Below are 22,779 nucleotides of genomic sequence, written 5' to 3' on the forward strand. Positions count from 1 at the left end.
TTCAAGTCCAGTTCAGACCAAATATTCACAATATTTGCGGGGTTAGGGTTAGGGTTAGGTTTAAAAACCTTGAAAGCATAAACACTCATTCAAAGTACCTGGAAAAGGGAGATGTAAATAACCATAACTTCTTCTCCCGTGGTTTCACTAACAATGAGGCTCAGAGCTCCCCCCTCCCGCCACTGCGTGTATTACAAATCAAATCACGCGATCTCTCAAAAAAGGACCAACAGTTGGGTGGATATTTGCCTGTGACGGTGTGAACTATGAACCTAACTAGTTCCCGCCTCCTCAGCACGAGCTGAACGATAAATCTAACACACCAAGAGAGGCGGGAGTTAAGGCAGAACAGCCAATCATCAGCCGGTCACACTCAAAGCTGGTGTCATGTTTGAGGCAACAACAGGAGAGGGAGGGGGAGAGGGGGCAGCCGCAGCGAGCGCAGACACAGAGCGGCCAGAGAAACGGAGCGACTGTAGTAAGGCGTTTGCGCAAAACTGTGGAAAAACTGCAGAAAAAGTGTGGGTGTTTAACCCTCTCACCGGGAAAAGTGTGGGTGTTTTAACACCCACACTTTTCGTGACGCCCCTGGTTGAACCGTGTGAAGAGTCTCAGTCCGCACTTTTCATCAGTCTGATAGTTGCAGAAAAACAACGTTAAACTCTGTTCAGGAGCTGCAACAAGCAGTGGACCAGAAACTCCAACGTTCTCTGAGGTAAAATCACTGTTTTTATAAATGCAGTCTGGCGGAGAGTGCGCAGATGGATATAACGGCATCAGAACGGGCTGTCTGACAGCAAGGTAAAGTAATGGACATATTATAAATATAGTATAATATAGTATACACTGTCTGCTCCTTCCCCATCCACAGAAGAACTTACAAACTGTTTTTTACAGCAGTTTACAGTGTTTGGTTTTCTTCCTGTCAATTTCTTCCATTTTCAAGAGACAAATCTTTGGTCTGAACTGAGCCATGCAACGTGGATCCTCGTTATCTGAGTGACTTTCTGCAGAGATAATAAAGACAGCTGGACTGAAGTATCACATCAGTATGAATATCAGTTGGCGACTGTCACCTTGCGCTTGGCGAGCTCCTCCATCTTGTCCACGTTGGCCTGCAGTCTCTTCCTCTCCTGCTCCAGCTCTCTCACTCTCTTCTGCAGCTTCATGAACAGACTGATGTCCATCGCAGCCTTCTCCACTCCCATCTCCTGCAGGGGACAACAAATCAAACAGTTAGCTTAGCATCAGGCTTCAGCGGAGGACCCTGCCTTCGTTCCGCTCTTCCCTCCTCACGGACTCACCTCCACCAGCTGAATGGAGTCCTCGGTGTCTCCGACCTCTGAGGTGGAGATGGATGGGTAGTTGGAGTCCGATTCCAGGCTGCTCTGATTGGACGGGTTCCTCCTGTGGCCGGGTTGGAACTGGAGGATGATGGGAGTAGAAGAGTTACTTCATGTTGTGTTCTTTCATGGAAATAATTATTTACCGTAAATATCTATAGCAATACTTCACATTATTAAACACTGACCCTCTATTAGTCGACCAGCTACCTGAACCATAACTGCTGAGTACAAAGTTTTCTGTTAGACATGTTCAGTATGGGGCGCCCAGATAGCTCAGTGGGTAGAGCTGGCGACCCATGTACCGAGGCTGAGTCCTTGCAGCGGCCCAGGGTTCGAATCCGACCTGCAGCCCTTTGCTGCGTGTCATCCCCTCTCTCTGCCCCCCTTTCCTGTCTGTCTTCAGCTGTCACTATAATAAAGGCAATAAAAGCCCAAAAAATATACTTTTTTTAAATTTACACACTGACAGATGCTAACTTGCATATGTTGGTCAATTAGCATAATTAGCATTAATAACCACCTATACAGACAATATTTCAGCAATATAGAAGTGGTTTTGGGGGCTTATTGAGGATTCGGAATCCATTTCTGACATTTTCAACAGGAAGTGGCCATATTCTCCCAGTGGGCATTTTCTAAAGGCTGGGGGCCCATACTGTACATTTCTAACATTAGGGCTCTGTTGGCTGCAAACACACTAATATAGAAAGATCTCCCATGTTTTACACTTTTAATTCTGAATATGTAACATTTCCTCTGAACAATAGATGATGTTGGGCTGTGTGGCAGTGAAGAGGAGCTCACCTTACTCAGGGACACCTCCTCCTTCAGGTTGTCGTATCTCTGCTCCAGTCTGGAAAACTCTTTAAGAAGATTCTGGTAACGCTGCCTCTCCTGATCCAGCTCCTTCTGCAGAGACGCCTCCTTCTGAGACACACTGCTGCCGTCCTCTGAAACACACACACACACACACACACACACACACACAAACATTAAGTCATTTAGAAAGCAAAGCATGTCTTAATTCCATATGATAGAGGTATTTTAAATTTAAATATAAAGACAAGCTTTGAACGGAAGAGTTAATACCGTTCACGTGTTCTGGTTCAGGTCTTACCTTCAAAGCTCTTTGAGTGCTGAAGAATCCTTTGGTTCATCTCCTCTTTCTCACTTTTCAGCAGGGAGTTCTCTCTCTCCAGCTCCTCTACCCTCTGAGGAACAAAACACCATCAGTAGCATCCACCTCAGAGTTACAGGTAACATCCAGACAGCAGCGAGAGAGGCTGTTTGATTACTTACAATAAGTTTTCTGCAATGTTTAAATTAGAGTTATTCTGCAGCCATTAAACTGTGGAATCAACAAATACCTCATTATGATTAGTTAAAGCAAAACATTTCAACTTTAAATGTCCTCACCGGCTGATTACTGATCTAATGACTGTTACGGTGCAGTTTGTTGTTGTTGTTGTTGTTGCTGTTGACAGTGACTGTCCGGCTGTGCTCTCACCTGTTGGAGCCCCATTTTCTCCGTGCTGTGCTCCTCCTCCAGCCTCTTTCTCTGGGACGCCGCCTCCTGCAGCTCCTCCCTCAGCCTCTCCAGCTCCTCCTGCAGCGACGTCAGCTGACCCCCGTCACTCTGCTGACTGCGGACCTGCTCCAGCTGCTTCTGCAGCTTGTTCACCTCCGAGCCCAGGGTGGTGTTCACCAGCAGCAGCTGCTCATTCTGACTCTTGTACTCTTTGGACTGAAAACACACAGACAATGTACAGCTGTTCAATACAGGACAGCACTTGGACTAGCGGTGTTAGCAGTATTTTTACATGTAGTTCCCACAGTGAGTACCTGGTCGTCCATCTTCCTCTGCAGCTGGACGATCTTGTTCTCCATCCCTGTGTTGAGCTTCTTCAGGCGTTCGGCAGAGCGAGCTTCGATCTTCAGTTGCTTCAGCTGTCGTTTGGCGAGCGTGCGTCTGTACGCGCACTGGATGGTGATGGCGGCGTCGCGTGCTCGTCTGAACTTCTTCCTCTGCAGCCAGCTGCGGACACTCTTCTGGATGATCATGGCCTTGTGGTGCAGGAGGAACTGCAGAGGAGACAGGGTCAGTGAACCGAGGAGGCCTTCAAAAACATTCCACCATAAATTGGAAACACTGCGCTTCCAATTTACTCGTTACAGCAACACAGAGACAGCGAGGAAGAGTGAGAGAGCACAATAAGGGTCAAGAAGAGCAGGTTTGGGGGGTTGTGTACCTCCTGGTAAATCCTACGGGTGAACATCCCTCTGGTGAAGGCCTGGATGGTGACAACAGCCTGTCTCACTCTCAGATAGGCCCGTCGATCTCTCACCATACGGTACTGTTTCTGACAGATGACGGCGGCTCGAGTCTGACGCAGGAAGTCGGCGTATCTGAAGACAAAATAAAAAAGTTGCACTTTGGTTTGTCTTCAATCAGGACTTAAAAAGTCAGTCAGTTAAATTCTTATTTACAGAGATAGTCAGTTAGTGGTGAATCAGGCTAAAAGGCTCCTATTACATCACTACATGTTCATATAAAGTATTAATTATAGGAGCTTAAAGTAAAACATGGAGGCAGATGGTGTTTTATCTCACTCTCAATTGAGGATTCCACCAAACCAGAGTTGGTGAAACACTAACAGAGACGGTTTCAGTGAGTTTTATTCTGTTTCTGTCCACTTTGAATGAAGTTACGATGATCTGAAGATAAAATGAGTGGTAGAAACCAGAGCACAGTTGCCCCACTGTATTAGCTAATTTTGGGGCACTCTCACTGAATACTGGACCAATTACAACACTTGTTGACTCCATTTGACACAAAAACATGGGAAAATAAGGTCCAGGTTGAAAATAAAAGATTAACTTCAGCTTCTCACTTCCTGTGTAAGTTCTGAAACAGTCTCAGTCTCAGTGGGTTCTGTGTGGGGTTACGTGCAGTGTATAACTGTTATATCAGCGCCATGAGGAACTCACCTGCGGGCCAGGTACCCTCGCCCGTATCTCTGCAGGGTGATCGCAGACTTGCGGATCTTTCGGTATCGAACTCTCTGCAACCAACCTCGAACCGTCTTCTGGATCTTGATACAGGCCGAGCGAAACTTATCCGCCCGCAGCTTCTCCAGGTACGCTACCTGACCCGCCCGGAAGAAGATCTTCGTCTTACCGAACTGGAACATGTCCGGCTCCTGAGACACAAGAGGACAGCTGGTGAGACACGGGGTCACACTGAATGAAATTCCTTCTTCATGCTTTCAGTCAAACAATAGCATTTCAAGGACTCGTGGGAACCATGGTGCACCAACTGCTGCTGCTAAACAGCTGAATGAACAACTAAAAGAACTGTGAATGGGTGTGTTGTTCAGAGCAAGTTGCAGGATATAAAAGGTCATAAATATAAATACAACAATGAATAAAACAACTTCATTTCAAGAAAACGACGTGTTAATAAGGTTTTCTTACCTTGATCAGAGTCTCCAGCAGGTTTTTACACACCAACTTCTTGTCTGCCAACATCATGTCAGACTTCTTCAGCAACACTCGATACCTGCTGAAGAAGTCTGGGTACGTCCACCTGGAAACAACACCAAGACACACGTTTGTCTCTGACAGCTTTTATTGTCATTTCTTTATGAATATGAAAACTTTATTGTTCACCCAGTGAAAATTAGTCTTCAGTTTAATGTTATACTTAATATGACAATAATGTGAACTACAGGGAGTCAGGGGGAGCTGGGCTCCTCTCAATAACACATGAGCTCCACTAAAAACATGAATTGTGAAATTTAGGGGGTCTCTGACATTACCAACACCAATATACTGACAACATGCTATTCTTGACACTTCTGTTTTTCTGTATCTTTATCAGGATCATGTGTACAATTAGTCTATTATTGATGTCTGTATGTCATTAACTGATCATTAATGATCAGATGTACAGAAGTAGGCCTTTATGGTTGCAGGTATGTTTCTTTGCAACTAGGTTTTTTTCACTAACTCCTTTTTCACTAAAATGGTTGAGTGTAAGTGCAGACGGTGTGTTCAGTATTGTTCTGGAAGGTTAACTGTCAGTGTGAACTCTCGTCTGACTCAGAGTTTGTTAAACAGCAGTTTTGTAGAGTTAAACGTCATATCATCTGCATACATTAATACTGTGTACAGCACTGTTGAGGGGGTCACAGTGGAAACAGATAGTGACCGTTTCAGAGCCTCTTTACACTCAGGTACATAACGAACAGACTTTTGTTGCTCTGCTGTCTCACAGACTCACATTATTAGATTTGGATGGAGGCAGTGACTCTGGAAATAAATTTTTAACCCTCAGAGCCGACAGGAGCTGACTGCTTACACCTGTGAGGTTCTTATGAGACCGATCTGAGGACAGAAGAGGACGAAGAGGGGGACTCACCTGGACGGGTATCCGGCTGCACTGATCCGGATAGTCTCCAGGACCCCACAGGCTCGGAGCTGCTGCACCGCTCGCCTTGAGTCGAACCTGCAGCGACAGGAAACAGTTTCACATCACCTTTGTTTCACACAGTTCAGCTCCGACACCAAACTCTTCCTCCTACCTCATCTGTTTCTTCGGCATCGCGCTCAGAAAGCAGCTGCTGAGTCAGTTTCCAGCCAACTGACTGGGAGCCAGACTGTCACACAACATGTGACTGAGGCCTGAAATTCAATTTAACAGCAGCAACAACAGGAGGAGGAGGAGGAGGAGCAACAGAAAGCTCAACCAGGGTTGTTTGTCGAAAGGAAACAATGAATAATGTGAATAATGTGTGACTGATTCATCCTTCACATATTTACATATACACTGTTTCCTGTCCTCAGTCACATCCATACATACAGTGACACAGTCAGCTGGAAGTCAGTCAGTCAGTCAGTTTCGATGCTGAGAGAAAGTCTGTCCATATAATGACGTCATACTAAATGCATATTATTGATGGTTTTTAATTCATTTGAAAAACCAGGATCATTATTATGTTTAAAGCCTATTTAATAGTTTTTTTTCTTATTTATTCAGAGAAGGTTCACTGAGAGGAAGCTTCTGATCACAGTCACACTGTTACACATTCACACCTGGAAGCTGCCCAGAACCACAGTCTGATCTGCTGCCACTGAGCAGTGCTTGGGGTTAAGAGCCTTGCTCAAGGGCACCTCAGAGGAGGGGGAACCGTCAACCTTCCACTCACAAGCTCGCATCTCTAACTTTTAGGCCACATTTACACAAATGTTATAACCTTTTAGTGGATAAAACTGATAGAAAACAAAGAAAAACTTTGTTTCCTGCCATAAATGCCAGTGTACCAATCCCAGTAAAAAAAGGAGAAGGTCATTATGAGTTTAAACATTATTATGAGTGAATGGTTTTATTGTGTCAGATGTTAGGAGGAGCTGGCAGATATCACAGATTAAAGTCACTTCTCGTATTTGCGATAATGACCTTCCTCTCTAAAGGCGAGTGGCGAGGAGGTAGAGCAGGTTGTACACTCAAACCCATGAACATTGTGCGTATTTTCAGGTGATTATAGACTAATGAAATACCTATGAATATTATATTAGTAATGTTGCACACTGGGGCTTCAATGAAAGTGAAACATGAATGGAGGTGCCTCTTAAACAGTTTAGGGAATGTGATAAACACCTGTCAAGATTCATCTGGAATAACAAAAAACCCAGAGAGAGATACTCAACATTCCAGCTGCCGGGGTGGGGGGGCATGGCCCTACCATGTCTTAAAGATTACTACCTGTCTGCTCAGCTGAGGCCTCTTGTGTGCTGGTGTAATCCGGCATATGAGGTTAGATGGAAAGACATTGAGCTGTCTTTAATGGACATACCTATACAATCAGTACTGGGTTGCCCCAGCAGAGTTAACAAGGCTCTCCAGCTTTAAAATCAGTTTGTTGCTTTCTCTATGAGGGTATGGTTGGAGGTGGTGAAGAGATTTCAGCTACACAGAGAGATAAGATTATTGAGCTGGCCGGCATATGATCCACAGTTCCTTCCAGCGTCACAGGACCACAGGTACAGACAATGGGCTAAGCGAGGTATTACTGCCTTCTGCCGAATATTAACAAATGGAAGACTTAATAGTTTTGAGGACTTATGCCAGGTGTATGAGCTGGGCAGAGAGGACTTCTACCAGTACCTACAGATTCTACACTTTTTTTTAAAGAATAAGGCCCTCTGATCCTACTGAGCCCTCAAGAATAACCCAGATACTCATTGATGCTTATTGAAAAAACACGAAAGGCATCATAGGCAAATTATAAAAGGGTTTTTGCTTAATGAATAAACATTCAACTAACTATATAAGGAGTGCTGGGAAAACCAATATAGTAATCTCAGAGGATGTGTGGCTTCAAATATGGGAGACCCAGTCGAGTGTGGATCAGTTTCAGCAGATCATGCTGTTACTGTGACTGTTACAACCATGTAGATCTATAATGTATATGTGTACAGTATTTTTTTTTTTTCTAACTAGACCTTTCAATGACCTGTACTTGTACTTTTTCTTTTGGCTTACTTTTACTTTGTATATGTAAAAATTCCAGACCTCACCCTTTCTATGTTCACATAAAAGAAAAAAAAAAAAGTATAAAAAAAAAAAAGTGAAACATGAATGTTGTCTGTGGTGCAGCGACTCACGAGAAGGCCTCCTTGTCATCGTTGGGTTTGATGCAGCGGACGTAATGAGGAGTAGTAGCATTCAGAGTCTCCATGAGAAGATGAAGAGAGGCACGGAACTGAAACAGAGAATCACATGAACATCGAGAACAAGGACAGCGACGCCACCGCGGGCAGCAGAGTGGAGCTCACCTGGTGTCCCACCGTCTTCCTGTGGTCTTTGTTGGGAGCTTTGGGCGTCGACTTCGCCGCTCGCACGTTGATTTTGGACGACTTCGAGGAGGTGACGTCTTCCTTCTCATGAAACAGGTCTGCGACCAGCTGGAACTGAGGGGGAACAGGCAGCCACGTTGATACCTCAGACAGCACTGCAGTTCCTCTAATGGCCACTGGAGGCTGGCTCCATATTAAAACCCCAACTGCACAGCCTCGTGCCCTTAACGAGACACTGTATCTTTATAGATTATATTGATCAGTATACACTGTATCTTTATAGATTATATTGATCAGTATACCTCACTCCACTGGCTGCCTATTCAATTTAGGATCCATTTTAAAATTCTTTTATTTGCTTTTAAATCCCTGAATGGTCTTACCCCGCCCTACCTCTCTGAGCTTCTACAACCTTATATACTCGCCCACACTCTCAGGTCAGCTGATCAGCTGCTCCTGAGTGTGCCTAAATCTAAGCGGAAGCTCAGTGGGGACCGTGCCTTTGCTGTGTCGGCTCCTAAATTATGGAATGATCTGCCTTTGCTCGTTAAACAGGCCTCTTCTCTGTCTGTTTTTAAATCCCTTCTTAAAACCCATCTCTTCTCTGTGCCCTTTGACACCTAGTAAGATGTCAACTTTATTTACTTGATTTAAATTCTTATTTTGATTGCTTTTTATTGCGTGGCTATTATTTTTACTCATGTATATTGCCTTTCATTTATTGTTGTACTTTATATGTAATTTTGCGCCTCATGTGAGCTGTTATGTCTCTTATTTATGATGTCTTATTTATTCTTCTGTACAGCACTTTGGTCAACTTTGGTTGTTTTAAAGTGCTTAACAAATAAAGTTGGATTGGATTGGAGTATACACTGTATCTTTATGGATGATATTGATCAGTATACACTGTATCTGTATGGATGATATTGATCAGAATACACTGTATTTATGGATGATATTGATCAGAATACACTGTATCTTTATGGATGATATTGATCCTGTATTGACAGTCAGACTGTGGACATATGACGGCCTTTAGCTCGTGTTTCTAGAGTTATGTGTTGTTACGAACACGGTAGGAATTGTTAAAATGTGATATTTCTTAAAGGGAGTTTGGTGCAGGGAGCTTTCAGTTGGATTCAAACTGCTAATATGGATCATTGTTAACGTTTTGTCTCTACTACAGAAACACTAGCTAACTGCTAAAGTCTGATAAGGTTGTCTCACAGCTGCTTAGTACAAACTGGCCGTCACCACATTGTGACCTCTGACCTCTGACCAGCTTCACTGAAGCGACGCGATGTGTGACGAGAAAGGATCTGAAAGATGAGTGAACACAAACAAAAGCTTTGACCCAGTTCTTCCCCATTAACCATTTATGGTCCAGAGACAGCACGCCTGACCTGTTCCACTGTTAAACTGCAGAATAAGAAGGTCACATTACAGAGGTCCTCCACCCTGAAACGTGTTCATTGAGCTGTGAACTGAACTGAAATGTCTCAACACACCCTCTACTGTACCTAGACTGTTTGGGACGACTTTACGTCAGACATTTCTATAAAAACAGAGTTAACTTCCTCGGCCCAGAACTTCCTGTGGAAAGGTAGAACTGTACTTTAGGATAAAGGAGGTCTGCCAGAGCTCCTCTGATCCCAGTGAAACCAGCAACCCTAACAGGGAGATTAAAGAACGAGGTCACAGGTTCCTGTTCTGCAGAACTTCAGCAGAGGAAGTAACACAAAGAGGGAAGTTAGCACTGTCTGTAGGTGTGGACCCCGAGGGCCTGTTCAGACCTGTAGACCTTACCACTTGTGATCTCACTTCCCCGCTCAAACTGTACTATGGTCTGTTTATTGCGGCCAGTTCCTGTATTTCAGTTCAGCTCCACACTGAACTCAGCTGTCGGCAGCACGCACTGTGGTGCATTGTGGGATTTTATAACTGGACACCCTGTTATTGATGTTTTCACCTCACAGATGAGGAAGGAAGGTATTAATGTCACAGAGAGTGAAAGTGAGTGTCTCTGCTGCCGAACGTCAAACTCATTCATTCATTCATTCATTCATTCATTCATGTGTAACATTTGCCCAAGGTCCAAATACTTAATAAGTTTCTTCTTCTTATTGTTGACTCTGTTCTGTCTCTGTTGACTTTCATGGCTTTATGGACCCATTCAGGGTCAGATCAGCTACAGATGTTGAGGTGTGAGACATTTCTTTATGCTACATACTTTATACACATAAACAATAAAATCATCATATAAAGGTAGTTCTGTGGTTCTGGTTCTATGGTTCTATGGCTCTGGTTCTGGATAGATGGCTCTGTGGTTCTGTGGTTCTGGTTTTGTTGTTCTGTTGTTCTGGTTCTATGACTCCGTTATTCTGTGGTCTGTGGTTCTGGTTCTGTTGTTCTGTTTTTTTGGCTCTGTGATTCTGTGGTTCTGGTTCTTACCTGACTGGCTTTGAGGATGTTTATCTGCTCCTCGTAGACAGTGTCTCTGTTCTTCTCCAGAAAGCCTTCACACTGATACTCCACCTGTCGACCCAACAGTCAACATAAATTAAATGTTGTAATGTGTTGGTGATGTTGGTGTTGGTGTTGGTGGTGTTAGTGTTGGTGTTGGTGGTGATGTTGTTGGTGCTGTTGGTGGTGGTGTTGGTTTTGTGTTGTTTTGTTGATTTGTTGGTGTTGTTGTGTTGTTTTGTTTTTGGGTGGTTTCTTTTTGTTGGTGATGGTGTTGGTGTTGATGTTGCTGGTGTTGATGTTGGTGTTGATGTTGGTGGTGATGTTGGTGGTGATGTTGGTGCTGTGTTGGTGTTGATGTTGCTGTTGGTGATGGTGATGGTGTTGCTGTTGGTGATGGTGTTGGTGTTGGTGTTGGTGTTGGTGATGGTGTTGATGTTGGTGTTGATGTTGATGTTGATGTTGGTGGTGATGTTGGTGGTGATGTTGGTGTTGATGTTGGTGGTGATGTTGGTGCTGTGTTGATGTTGGTGTTGATGTTGCTGTTGGTGATGGTGTTGGTGTTGGTGTTGCTGGTGTTTGTGGTGTGTTGGGGTTGGTGATGGTGTTGGTGATGGTGTTGATGTTGGTGTTGATGTTGAGTGGTGATGTTGGTGGTGATGTTGGTGGTGATGTTGGTGGTGATGTTGGTGGTGATGTTGGTGCTGTGTTGGTGTTGGTGTTGATGTTGCTGTTGGTGATGGTGTTGGTGTTGGTGTTGCTGGTGTTTGTGGTGTGTTGGTGTTGGTGATGGTGTTGATGTTGGTGTTGATGTTGGTGTTGATGTTGGTGGTGATGTTGGTGGTGATGTTGGTGGTGATGTTGGTGGTGATGTTGGTGCTGTTGGTGGTGTGTTGATGTTGGTGTTGGTGATGGTGATGGTGATGGTGTTGGTGTTGGTGTTGGTGGTGATGTTGCTGTTGTTGTTTTTGTTGTTGGTGTTGATAAGGTAACAGCAGAGAGTTCTGTGCTCACCTTGTCAGCGAAGTGTATGATGATGAAGGAGGTGTTGGACATACGAGGTTTCTGGAAGTGAGCACTGCTGGAGTTCTGCTTATAGAGCTTCTGGGCCCAGTTCTGATCTGTTCCCTTCGGCACCTGGAAGCAGATCATAGAACAACAGGAAGAGGAAGAGGAAGAGGAAGAGCGGTGGAAGAGCTTTATTTCCGCCATCACTGAGACTCTTTTCTGATTCTCTTCAATCTACAGACACAATCTGCTCACATTGACAAACATGGTTGTCTTTTCAACACAGATTAGCGTAGCATATAGCATATCTAAGTACAGGAAAGGAGGAAGTTGAATGAGGTTCTGACCGAATCTTGCTCAACTGTTATTGCAGCACAAATCAAAAAGGGGCGGGGCTTAGAAAGGGTACATTTTCACCATCTTAGTTCAACCTGTTAGCATGCTAGATTTATTAGCTAGATGAAGAACACTGATCTCAATAACACACTCCATATTCAGTTCCATTATTATATTCTAACAGCCAACCACATTCACTCTGTTTCTAATCAGACGGCAGTTTATGGGCAAGAACAGGAGCTCAGTTCTCACTTTACACTCTTCATCCAGCAGGTCCAGGATGCCGAGTCGAGCCTCGATCAGGTCTATGCATGGCTGGTTGTCATAGAAGTCTATGAGGGTCCAGGGGATCTGCTCCTTCATGTACTCCTCCTGCTCCAGCTTGAACACGTGCTGACAAGACAGAGCACATACAGAGGGGTTAGACTGTTCAGGTTCAGGTTCAGGTTCGGACCCAGCCATGTAAGATTTTAAAGGAGAGGAGGCGCACAGAGTTGAACTGCTGCTGAAGCTTCTCGTTGGCGTAGTTGATGCAGAACTGCTCAAAGCTGTTCACCTCAAACGTCTCGAACCTGCAGACAGACAAACAAACAAGTGACTATGCTGACGCTAACACCGGGCGTCACAACAAGGGCGCATGCAAACAAATTGTCTCCATGGAAATTGCTGAATATAACTGCTGTAAAGGGCTTCATGTATCCTCTAAAGGGATTCTGTGCAGCAGCCATCATTCAAAATGGCATTTTAACCCTTTAAGATCACATCCTCAGTTATATTGTTTTCCTGTTTAACACAATATTTACAAAAACTAAATTTCTTTGTATTTTTATATTAAAATCCATCACTTTGTCTTGCTGTGTCGCATGCTTACGTAAACACGAACAAACTGATTTCAACCAATAATATCATGACATTCACGCGTCAATCAGATACCGAGGTGACCGAGTTTCCATCTGAAAGCTAAGCTATAAATGCTACAAAGCTAGCAAAACTGGCAATAAAACCACCTAAGTCCTTTATTCCCTGCAGTCAAACTGTCCTCCGTTCTCATCAGATGGTGCATTCAGTCCCGGTCTGGACCTGCTGTTCACTGGGAGCTCCCAGTCCAACAGAGTCAGCTAATGGATCCACTACAGCTGCTGGACTGGGGGGACGTAGCACACAGCGCTATTAGCTACTGCGACAGGTCTCTCCCTACCAGGAAATACGTAAATATGAGGAAGCAAACAGGTCTCTGATTTCTGTCTCACCTGGACTTTAAGGTGTTTTGTGCTGCTTTATGTAAGAGTTAAATATAATCTGGAGGTCAAAGGTCTCAGCTCACAGCCTTATCTCAAAGCTTTATTGTCATTTTTATTGTCTTTGATTGTCTCCCTGTGGGACAATAAAGATCTGACAAGTGTAGCAGGGACAGCTGAATGCTGCACTGAGGCCTGGAGGGCGTCAGAGTTGAGAGGATAAGGATGATGAAGGCTATATACCCGTAGATGTCCAGCACTCCGATGAAGGAGTGCTGTTTGGTCGAGGTCTGTAGGGCCTTGTTGATGTGCTCCACGATCCAGTCGAACATGCGTGCGTAGATGTGTTTGGCGAGCGCGTTGCGGGCGTTGGTTGCCTGCTTGCTGGACATGTTCTTGACGTAGGTCTCGGACGCAGTGACCAGCTTCCTGTGACAGAGCCAGTGCTCCATCTGCTGCATCTCAACACCCATCAGCTGGCAGAAGTGTTTGAGGTGGACGTCATCCCTCTGAACACATACAAACAGACAGATTCAGCCGTTAGAGGACGCTCGCCCTGACCTGCTGACCATCGACTGTAACCACGGTGACGTACTGAGATGTGACACGACTCGCCGTCTCGCTCCGGGCAGATCTCGATGTTTCCCAGATGAAGAATGGAGGCAATGACCTTAAAAATACTGCTCTGACTGCTGTCCTTTATCCCTGAAACACAGTCACATGTTCAATGTCCAACACATTCAGCACACAGTAGACACACGGCAAACACATGTTGGACAAATGTTGGACAAAAGTCACATTTGTGATGAAGTGATGAAACATGACACAAATATGATGAAATCTATACATTAATATGATATTTATATAGTACGTTAATATGTAGGATGGGTGCTCACCCAGCAGTGTGAAGGCTTCTCTGGTCTTTTTAAAGTCTTCAGCATCGTTCACTCCCTCGATGAAGATGTTCTCTCCCAAAGATGTGAAGGTGAAATCTTCTGCGCTGGCTGACAGACACAAACAGGAACCAATCAAACACTCTGAGGTCAGCAGGTAAAAACTAGGCGGATGATGTTTTATTCATTATTCATAAAACTGTGTGAATACCAGCAGGGTTTGAAATATTTCTCCTGTACTGAACTCAGAGGAGTCCTCACAGTCCTCACAGAGCTCACGCTCTCTCTGAACTCACCGTTACAGTCGTACCTGAGAACACCTGAGCAGTGCAGTAGTAATGTAGTAGTAAGTCTGGTTCCATGGAAACAAACAGGTAGACTCAATTCAATTCAATTCAATTTTATTTGTATAGCGCCAATTCATAACAGACGTTATCTCAGGACACTTTTCAAATAGAGCTGGTCTAGACCGAACTCTTTACTCACTGAGGCTGAGCTCTTTGAACTCTGGTAGACTGGCAGAGGCACACAGCTGGTAGAATATGTGATAATTCCTCTCATCCTCCGCCTGTCAACAGACAACAACAACATATTATTATATTATATTATATTATATTATATGATTATACACAGAGTGGAAATACTGCAGTAACCTGTCACTATGTACTGTCCTGTACACTGTATACTGTACACACTGTACAGTATACTACTTTACACTGTCCTGTACACTGTACACTGTACACTGTACACAGTCACTAAACAACGAATCAAACTGACCTGAAAAACAACCCGGGACTTCTCCAGCAGGTACGTTCTCATGTTGGCGCCGATAATGTGATAACGCCGGCTGAATCCGATCTGAATGTACTTTCCAAAGCGACTGCTGTTGTCGTTCCGAGTGGTTTTGGCGTTTCCAATAGCCTGAGGACGGAGAGCACAGTGTCATCAGCATAATGTGATATCAGAATTTAACAGCAGAACACCTTCAGTACGTAAATGTTCATGTTTGAAGGAACGAGCACACTCTGGTCACTGTATCCGAAATAAGAGCATTAGTATCAACATTAGCTGTACATTCTAATGTGTTATGAAACAGTATACTGAGTTATTGTTTTTGTGGTTCTTGTAGGTGCCTGACCAACCAGCTGAGACTCCAGGAAGTAATTGCTCCCAGAGAGGACATGGTCTGTAACTTTTCATACTGTTTCAGTGTTTGCACAGATGAAACAAAGCAAATATAACATCAGTTATTCAGTGGTGGTTGGGACAGAGCTATGCTAAAACTAAACAAAAATTGAATTGAGTCATAACAATAAAAATATTAATTTGCATGATGAGTTGTTGAGGAAGAATTTAATAGTCTCAGAGGGAAAGATAAAGATGAAACTGAACATCAGTAGTGTGTCAGTCACTCACCTCCATGATGGGACTGGAGGCGAGCACTTTCTCCTCCACATTGGTGTCGTTGGCTGAGCCGCCCACTGTGGCAAAGAAACGCATGGCGTACTTTGCAGAAACCGTCTTTCCTGCTCCGGACTCTCCGCTCACTATGATGGACTGATTCCTCTCGTCTCTACAGGACACATTATCATTATTATTATTAATAAGCCTACATCCTCTATTCACAGCCACTGAGGAGAAAATAGGAGGAACAACTGTATAATATTATATAATATGAGTTCTGGAAGAAAATAAAGTACTTTATTGTTGGTATCAGTACTTAAAGTATCCTCAAAACGTTACAACATTCTGTCAAAAATATATACATATATCATTTATTCTCAAAATATTAAACACACAGTGTGTAGTTTCTGCCACTGGGAGGGGCTGCTGCTAATGTTAGCTGCTAACGCTGCTGCTAACGTTAGCTCAGCTTGTTTCTCTGATAACTTAAGATCCAGACGTCCGATGACTAAAATCCTTCATCCGGTTCAAATCTAGAGTTAAAAAGCACCAAGATCTAAACAGTGGATGGTAAACAGTCAATGTATGACAGCCTGGTTATTGATTATTGATTGAATCAGCTCCATATAGAACATAGCTCTAGAGTTTATACCCTGTTTAATGAGGAGATGCTACAGATTATTAGAAGTCTTTATAGTGGGAGTATTTCCTCTGTAATGTATCTAACATTCTGAATTAAGCAGTGTGCTGCAGGTGAAGGAGTCGTGATGTTCAGGCTGTAATTACAGTTGATGAAACCATCAGATGAACCCTGTAATCATCCTCCTACACCACCAGCTCCACAGATATCTCAGGAAACACACATCGTCTCTGTGCTGCTGCATGTGAGGATCAAAAATTAATGATCTGATCATCAATACAATGATCATTAGACAGGTTCAGGTCTGACCTGGCCATCTGCTTGTACGCCTCTTCAGCCACAGCAAATATATGGGGGTCCATGTCCCCCATGTTTTGACCGCTGTAGGCGTTGATGACCTCCTCTCCGTAGATCTGCAGCTGCTCGTACGGGTTGATGGCCACCAGCACGATCCCTGCACACACGTCACACATCAAATCATACATCACATCACACAAATATCATATCATATCATACATCATATCATATCATATCATACCATACCATACCATATCATATCATATCATACCATACCATATCATATCATATCATACCATATCATATCATACGTCATATCATATCATATCATACCATACCATACCATATCATATCATATCATATCATATCATATCATACGCATATCATATCATATCATACCATACCATATCATATCATATCATACCATATCATACCATACCATACCATACCATATCATATCATATCATATCATATCATACGTCATATCATACGTCATATCATACATATATCATATCTTATCATATCATATCATATATCACATCATACATATATATTATATCAATAATACACTACATTATTATTATTTGATCATATTAATATATGATGAAGGATCTTTTATTAACACTGAGATGAGCTTCACCAGAGTCATAAAAAGTTACACTTTTATCCTGATCAGGGTGTAAAACAGGCCAGACTGCAGACAATCAATAATAATCAATACCAATGTGATCAGCTGGGATTAGCGCCATATGTGGGAAATGAAGGGATTTAATAAAAGGCTATAAAGTGCATGTTTTGTTTCAATGGAAGTTGAAAGTAAAGCCGCACTGTGTACTTATCCATTACTCACTGTGTCAAATTCATTCTTAAATTATAGCTAGAAACCTATTGTGAGGTCACAATGACCTTTGACCTTTGAGTCAAAAGTGTCACCAGTTCGCCTTCTGTTCCTGAGCCACAACGGCCAGAAAAATGTTATTCCAGGACAACAAGATGTCACAGTGAAGCCGACCTTTGACCTTTTAGACGTCACTTCATCACTGTATCCCATTAAACACCTGAGTGACATCTTTTCATAATTACAGCATCAACTCATGAGTTATCGCCAAAAACGTGTTTGATCAGGTCGTTCTGACGTCACAGTGAAAATTCTACTCAGATATCTTAAAGTGTGTTCAAATGTGTATCCTCGAGTCCAGGTGGATGTTAAAATTCCCTCCAGACGTTCCTGAGAGATAACGGACAACCTGGAGCCACACACTAGAAATGATTTACTGAATACTAATGAAAGAAGAAGAGAGATACTGACCGCAGTAGGTGTAGATGTGGTTGGACTCCAGGAAGCGGACTCTGAGGTTGTGCAGGACTGCAGGTTCATGCAGGTAACTGAGGGCAGTGAGGTCGTTCTCCCCAACCAGGATGTCGGGGTTCCGGAGGAAAGGAAGGGGGTTGCTCTTCGGACCCACAGGATACTCCAGAGGCTGAGACAGCGGGACACAATACAGCACCAATACACAATCAATATCATCAATACGCAATCAATATTATCAATAGCATTAATGGCTTTATGCCACAGGGGGTCTGTTGGTGTGTGTAGTTCTGTGAATCTGATGATTGTTGTGAGGCAGAATTACAGGATGTTTAATATAATATATATATATATATATATATATATATTATATTAATAATTGTGTTTAAGTACATATTTATTCACTCTGGTCACAGAGGAGGTGAAATAACTGCTGAGCTGTGTGTCACAGTGTGTGTCACAGTGTGTGTCAGTAACATAAAGAACAACAACTACCGTCTCATCCTCCAGTTTGAGGTGGAGAACCGGTTCTCCTTCCTTGTAGTCCCTGACGATCTCTGCAGCCTTCCAGACATCCTCCGGGTCTGGGATCCAGACCCGAGTGAACTGGAACAGACAGGGACCACAGATATCCAGCATGAGTCTACAGGTATAGATGAGTACCCACAATGCACCTCTTCTCTCTAAATTGGTGCTTTGTGTGATAAACTGAAGAGAAATTCTAACTTTAAATCAAACTGTTTGATCGTCTGAAGCAGATCAATAACTGGGCACAGAGGATGGTTCCAACAACGTTCTTACATAGTTATTTATTTAACAGAACAGTTTCATTAAAGCTTCTACATATGAGATATTAAACATTATATTCTCTATATACAGTCACATGGTGTCTCTCTCCCTCTGCTTGTGTTGTATCGCAGCCTCTCTGTGGTTTGTTTCCATAGCCGGTCTGCTCCGACTGAAACTGCTGTTTTTATCATCTACGTCGGTGAATGAAGGATTTATTTCCACCAAACCAGAGTCGGTGATTGTTGGAAACACTAACAGAGACGGTTTAATGAGTTTTATTCTGTTTCTGTCCACTTTGAATGAAGTTACAATGATCTGAAGGTAAAATGAGTGTTTGTGTCTCTGGAGTCTGGTGGAGAGTGATAGTGATATTACGGCTGTTTGTGGTTAAACTAAAGGTCTATCTCTGTAGGGATCCTTTCCATAATGCTGTCAGACACTGACAATAACAACCTGAGTCTGTCAGTGGCAGAAACTACTACTGTTAGTGGAACAAACAACAACAACTGATAGTGGAACAAACAATAACTACTGTTAGTGGAACAAACAACAACAACAACTGTTAGTGGAACAAACAACGACTACTGTTAGTGGAACAAACAACAACTACTGTTAGTGGAACAAACAACTACTACTGTTAGTGGAACAAACAACTACTACTGTTAGTGGAACAAACAACTACTACTGTTAGTGGAACAAACAACGACTACTGTTAGTGGAACAAACAACTACTACTGTTAGTGGAACAAACAACAACTACTGTTAGTGGAACAAACAACTACTACTGTTAGTGGAACAAACAACAACTACTGTTAGTGGAACAAACAACTACTACTGTTAGTGGAACAAACAACTACTACTGTTAGTGGAACAAACAACGACTACTGTTAGTGGAACAAACAACTACTACTGTTAGTGGAACAAACAACAACAACTGTTAGTGTTTACAGGGAGTATTGTCAGCTTAAAGTTGCAACCATTGCAGAACCTTTACAGAACAAATCCTTTCTTCTCTAACTCTGAATCCAGGTGGAGGTTCCTGTTAAACTCGGCATTTGGAGGCTGTGCCACCAGATAAAGTTTCCTCCCAGGTCTGTCTCAGATTCCAGTGCAGCTGGCAGGAATCACTGACAGTATTTAGGATTTATTCAATAATTATCCCTTTTTCCATTAGACGGCACCAGGAGCAGTTGGATTGTGTTTGTTAATGTTCTTGTCCTTTCTTTCTTTCTTTCTGAAAATGAATTAGTACCGTGAAGGAAAACCTGTCCCTGTATGAGCTCTGATGCTGCTGTAAAGCACACAGTCTGTCCTCACTATCACTGCAGGATCACTGCTGCTTTCATCCTCCTCATCAAAGCTTCATCACCTCCTCACTGATAGTTAGTACTGACTAATTACAGCACTGCAGCTCTGATCGGTGAGCGTCTCACACTCTCTCCAACATTCTTCTTCTGTCTCACATATTGAGGACGAGATTATCTGCTGAGTCAGGATTCAGTGAGCCCTGAGGGAGAGACGGCATGAGTCAGCAGTCTGAAACAGAAGCCACTAACAGGACCATCTGTACCACAGAGGTCTCCTCCTCTCCACAACCAACAGACCTGCTGATTAAAACCAGTAACACCACGGAGTAAAGCAGTTCCACCTTAAAAACCACTGCTTCTCCCACAATGCTTCATTCTCTTTATTCTGACTTTATTCTCTTTATTCTGACTTTATTCTCTAGATTCTGACTTTATTCTGACTTTTGAAACACTGGATCCTACATTTCCCACAATACACCTGGACCGTGTCTTTTCTTTAAAATTAAATTAAAACCTTATCCTTTAATAATAGTTCTCCTGTATTTATTAGGGTAGAATATGGATTAAAACCGTTAATAATAGTTCTCCTGTATTTATTAGGGTAACGTTGTGGCAACCACCGCTGCCAGTCTTTCACAGTGTACAGTAACTCTCACACAACCTGCGTTGGATACATTTCCTCAGTCAGCACTTTTCTCTTAAATGACAGCAGATCTAATGTAAAGCAGTGTCTGATAAATATACATTATATTCTAATAATGCAGCTGCTTTAAATACCCGTCAGATAAACAACGTATTATTATATTTCATGAATTATTAAACAACATTATCGTTACTGGCTGATTTCACTACATCAGACTGTGCACACAATACTGGAAATATACCTCAACTGTCCACGATGTGTGGGAACCCTCAGATGACATCACTATGTTTCACTCTGTGTGTGTGTGTTTATTCAAATGACTTTCTGGTTTCGGTAAAGTTGATTTGCATTGAAGCAGCTGAAGACGACACTGTGATGTACTTAAACCATTAAAGACACACACACACACACATATGTATCAATATGTGTGTGTGTGTGTGTGTGCGCGTGCACACGGGTGAATGTGGCACGTAGTGTAAAAGCGCTTTGAGTGGTCGGAAGACTAGAAAGGAAAATATACAAGTACAGGTCCATTTACCATTTATGTGGTTCTGGGACTTTGTAACTTTGTTTTGTATAAATAAAGTTTATTCATATGATTATTATTATTCTATACTCTGCAGTAAATACTCCAGTGTGTATTTATACTGTTTCCTCTCTGAGGATCAATAATGATCTGATCATTCAAACAGTAAAGTAGGATGGTGAAGGCAGAGTTTGTCTGTTGTTGGTGTGTATTTCAGATTTATTTATTTATTGTATTTCAGATTTATTTATTTATTGTATTTCAGATTTTTTTGTTTTTTATGAATTCTTTCAGATTTGATGGATTTATTATTTATATAGATGTGTATATAGATTTATATATATATATAGATGTATATATGCGCTGCTGAGTTCTGAGCTCAATGTCATTAACAGTATGTGAAATATGATGTTTCTGTTAACATTAATATTTTATTTGTATTATTACTGATCTGTTGTTAGGGCGACTAACATCAGTTCAACTGATATAATCTAATATAATGAGACAGAATATTGTAATATTGTCAATACGAGCTGCAGCTGTGTTTACTTTGTGATATAATTTCATACACAGATTCAATAATGTTTCATTTCTGAATCCAAACTGTAATTTCACCTTTAAGTTTTAATTCATTTAAACAACGAGTCAGTTCAGGCAGACAGACAGACAGACAGACAGGCAGACAGGCAGACAGACAGACAGACAGGCAGGCAGGCAGGCAGGCAGGCAGGCAGGCAGGCAGACAGACAGACTCATTATAAAGTGTTAACGTGAGAGGAAGTGAAGAACTCATTCATGTTCCTCTCAGCCAATCAGAGCTCAGCAGACTGTTTATCTGGGACACTGTCAGAAACCCACCAATGGCTGCGCAGCACACCGTCTGTATGTGGGACAACTCAGCATGAGACAGACAGTGAGGACGGCACCCACATACAATAAACAAACAATAACAGTCACATATAATCAGTAATATAATGACAGCAGGCATATTTTTAAAATAAAGGCGTCTTTGATCCGTCCCTCCAGGATTTTGGGGCTTTTTTTGATTGTTGTGACCTAAAATGATTTCACAGCTGTTAGCTTAGCTACAAACAAGTAGCAGACAGAAACTGTGACAGTGAGTCTGAGGCTGACAGGGGGAGGAGCTAACAGCCCTGAAGGTTCCACTTGAATTCATTCAAACACTACAAAGAGCTGCTGTCGGGGGGGAGTTAAAGAACAGTGACACCTGCAGCAGTGAGAGTGCAGGAGGGGGGAGGAGGAGGAGGGGGAGGGGGAGGAGGAGGAGAGCAGGTTGTAGAACAGGTTCCTGTGTGCAGGTGAAGTGTCAGATTAACAGAAAGCAGTCGGCCTGTCAGAGACTGCAGGAGGATCAGCAGTCTGAGGCTCCGCCCCCACAGAGTCAGCACAATGACATCACCCTCCGCAGGGGAGGGGGGGGGCTGGGTGTGTCCGACAGGAAGCTACAACACAGGTAAAGGTACAACACCTGTAACTGTACCTGTAACTGTACTGTATCTTTATTGATTATTGATCAGTATACACTGTATCTGTATGGATTTATTGATCAGTATACACTGTATCTTTATGGATTATTGATCAGTATTCACTGTATCTTTATTGATTATTGATCAGTATACACTGTATCTTTATGGATGATATTGATCAGTATTCACTGTATCTTTATGGATTATTGATCAGTATACACTGTATCTTTATGGA

General features: G+C 42.7%; 1 protein-coding gene and 1 long non-coding RNA gene across 5 annotated transcripts in view; one reads left to right on the top strand and one right to left on the bottom strand.

The window, feature by feature from the left end:
* The window catches only part of myo5b (myosin VB), a 42,052-nt gene that overhangs the window by 10,311 nt on the left and 8,962 nt on the right, over positions 1-22,779 (bottom strand). For all 4 annotated transcript variants that reach the window (XM_051393923.1, XM_051393921.1, XM_051393924.1 and 1 more), the window contains exons 2-26: positions 18,288-18,398; positions 17,793-17,964; positions 16,496-16,640; positions 15,559-15,715; positions 14,920-15,063; positions 14,629-14,710; positions 14,146-14,253; positions 13,845-13,954; positions 13,493-13,758; positions 12,502-12,583; positions 12,264-12,404; positions 11,682-11,804; positions 10,656-10,739; positions 8,184-8,318; positions 8,013-8,110; positions 5,767-5,853; positions 4,821-4,932; positions 4,335-4,546; positions 3,596-3,752; positions 3,189-3,428; positions 2,854-3,090; positions 2,464-2,557; positions 2,151-2,296; positions 1,305-1,424; positions 1,077-1,211 (exon numbers count right to left, since the gene is read on the bottom strand). In XM_051393923.1, the coding sequence (XP_051249883.1) occupies positions 1,077-1,211; positions 1,305-1,424; positions 2,151-2,296; positions 2,464-2,557; positions 2,854-3,090; positions 3,189-3,428; positions 3,596-3,752; positions 4,335-4,546; positions 4,821-4,932; positions 5,767-5,853; positions 8,013-8,110; positions 8,184-8,318; positions 10,656-10,739; positions 11,682-11,804; positions 12,264-12,404; positions 12,502-12,583; positions 13,493-13,758; positions 13,845-13,954; positions 14,146-14,253; positions 14,629-14,710; positions 14,920-15,063; positions 15,559-15,715; positions 16,496-16,640; positions 17,793-17,964; positions 18,288-18,398 (3,498 nt within the window). The remainder of the gene's footprint in view (positions 1-1,076; positions 1,212-1,304; positions 1,425-2,150; positions 2,297-2,463; positions 2,558-2,853; positions 3,091-3,188; positions 3,429-3,595; positions 3,753-4,334; positions 4,547-4,820; positions 4,933-5,766; positions 5,854-8,012; positions 8,111-8,183; positions 8,319-10,655; positions 10,740-11,681; positions 11,805-12,263; positions 12,405-12,501; positions 12,584-13,492; positions 13,759-13,844; positions 13,955-14,145; positions 14,254-14,628; positions 14,711-14,919; positions 15,064-15,558; positions 15,716-16,495; positions 16,641-17,792; positions 17,965-18,287; positions 18,399-22,779) is intronic.
* Positions 4-3,010, top strand: LOC127359793 (uncharacterized). The gene is made up of 3 exons (XR_007882851.1): positions 4-801; positions 947-1,490; positions 2,114-3,010. It is a non-coding gene; the product is annotated as an uncharacterized LOC127359793 (long non-coding RNA).

Source organism: Dicentrarchus labrax, unplaced genomic scaffold, assembly GCF_905237075.1.
Source record: "Dicentrarchus labrax unplaced genomic scaffold, dlabrax2021, whole genome shotgun sequence".
Classification (NCBI taxonomy): Eukaryota; Metazoa; Chordata; class Actinopteri; family Moronidae; genus Dicentrarchus; species Dicentrarchus labrax.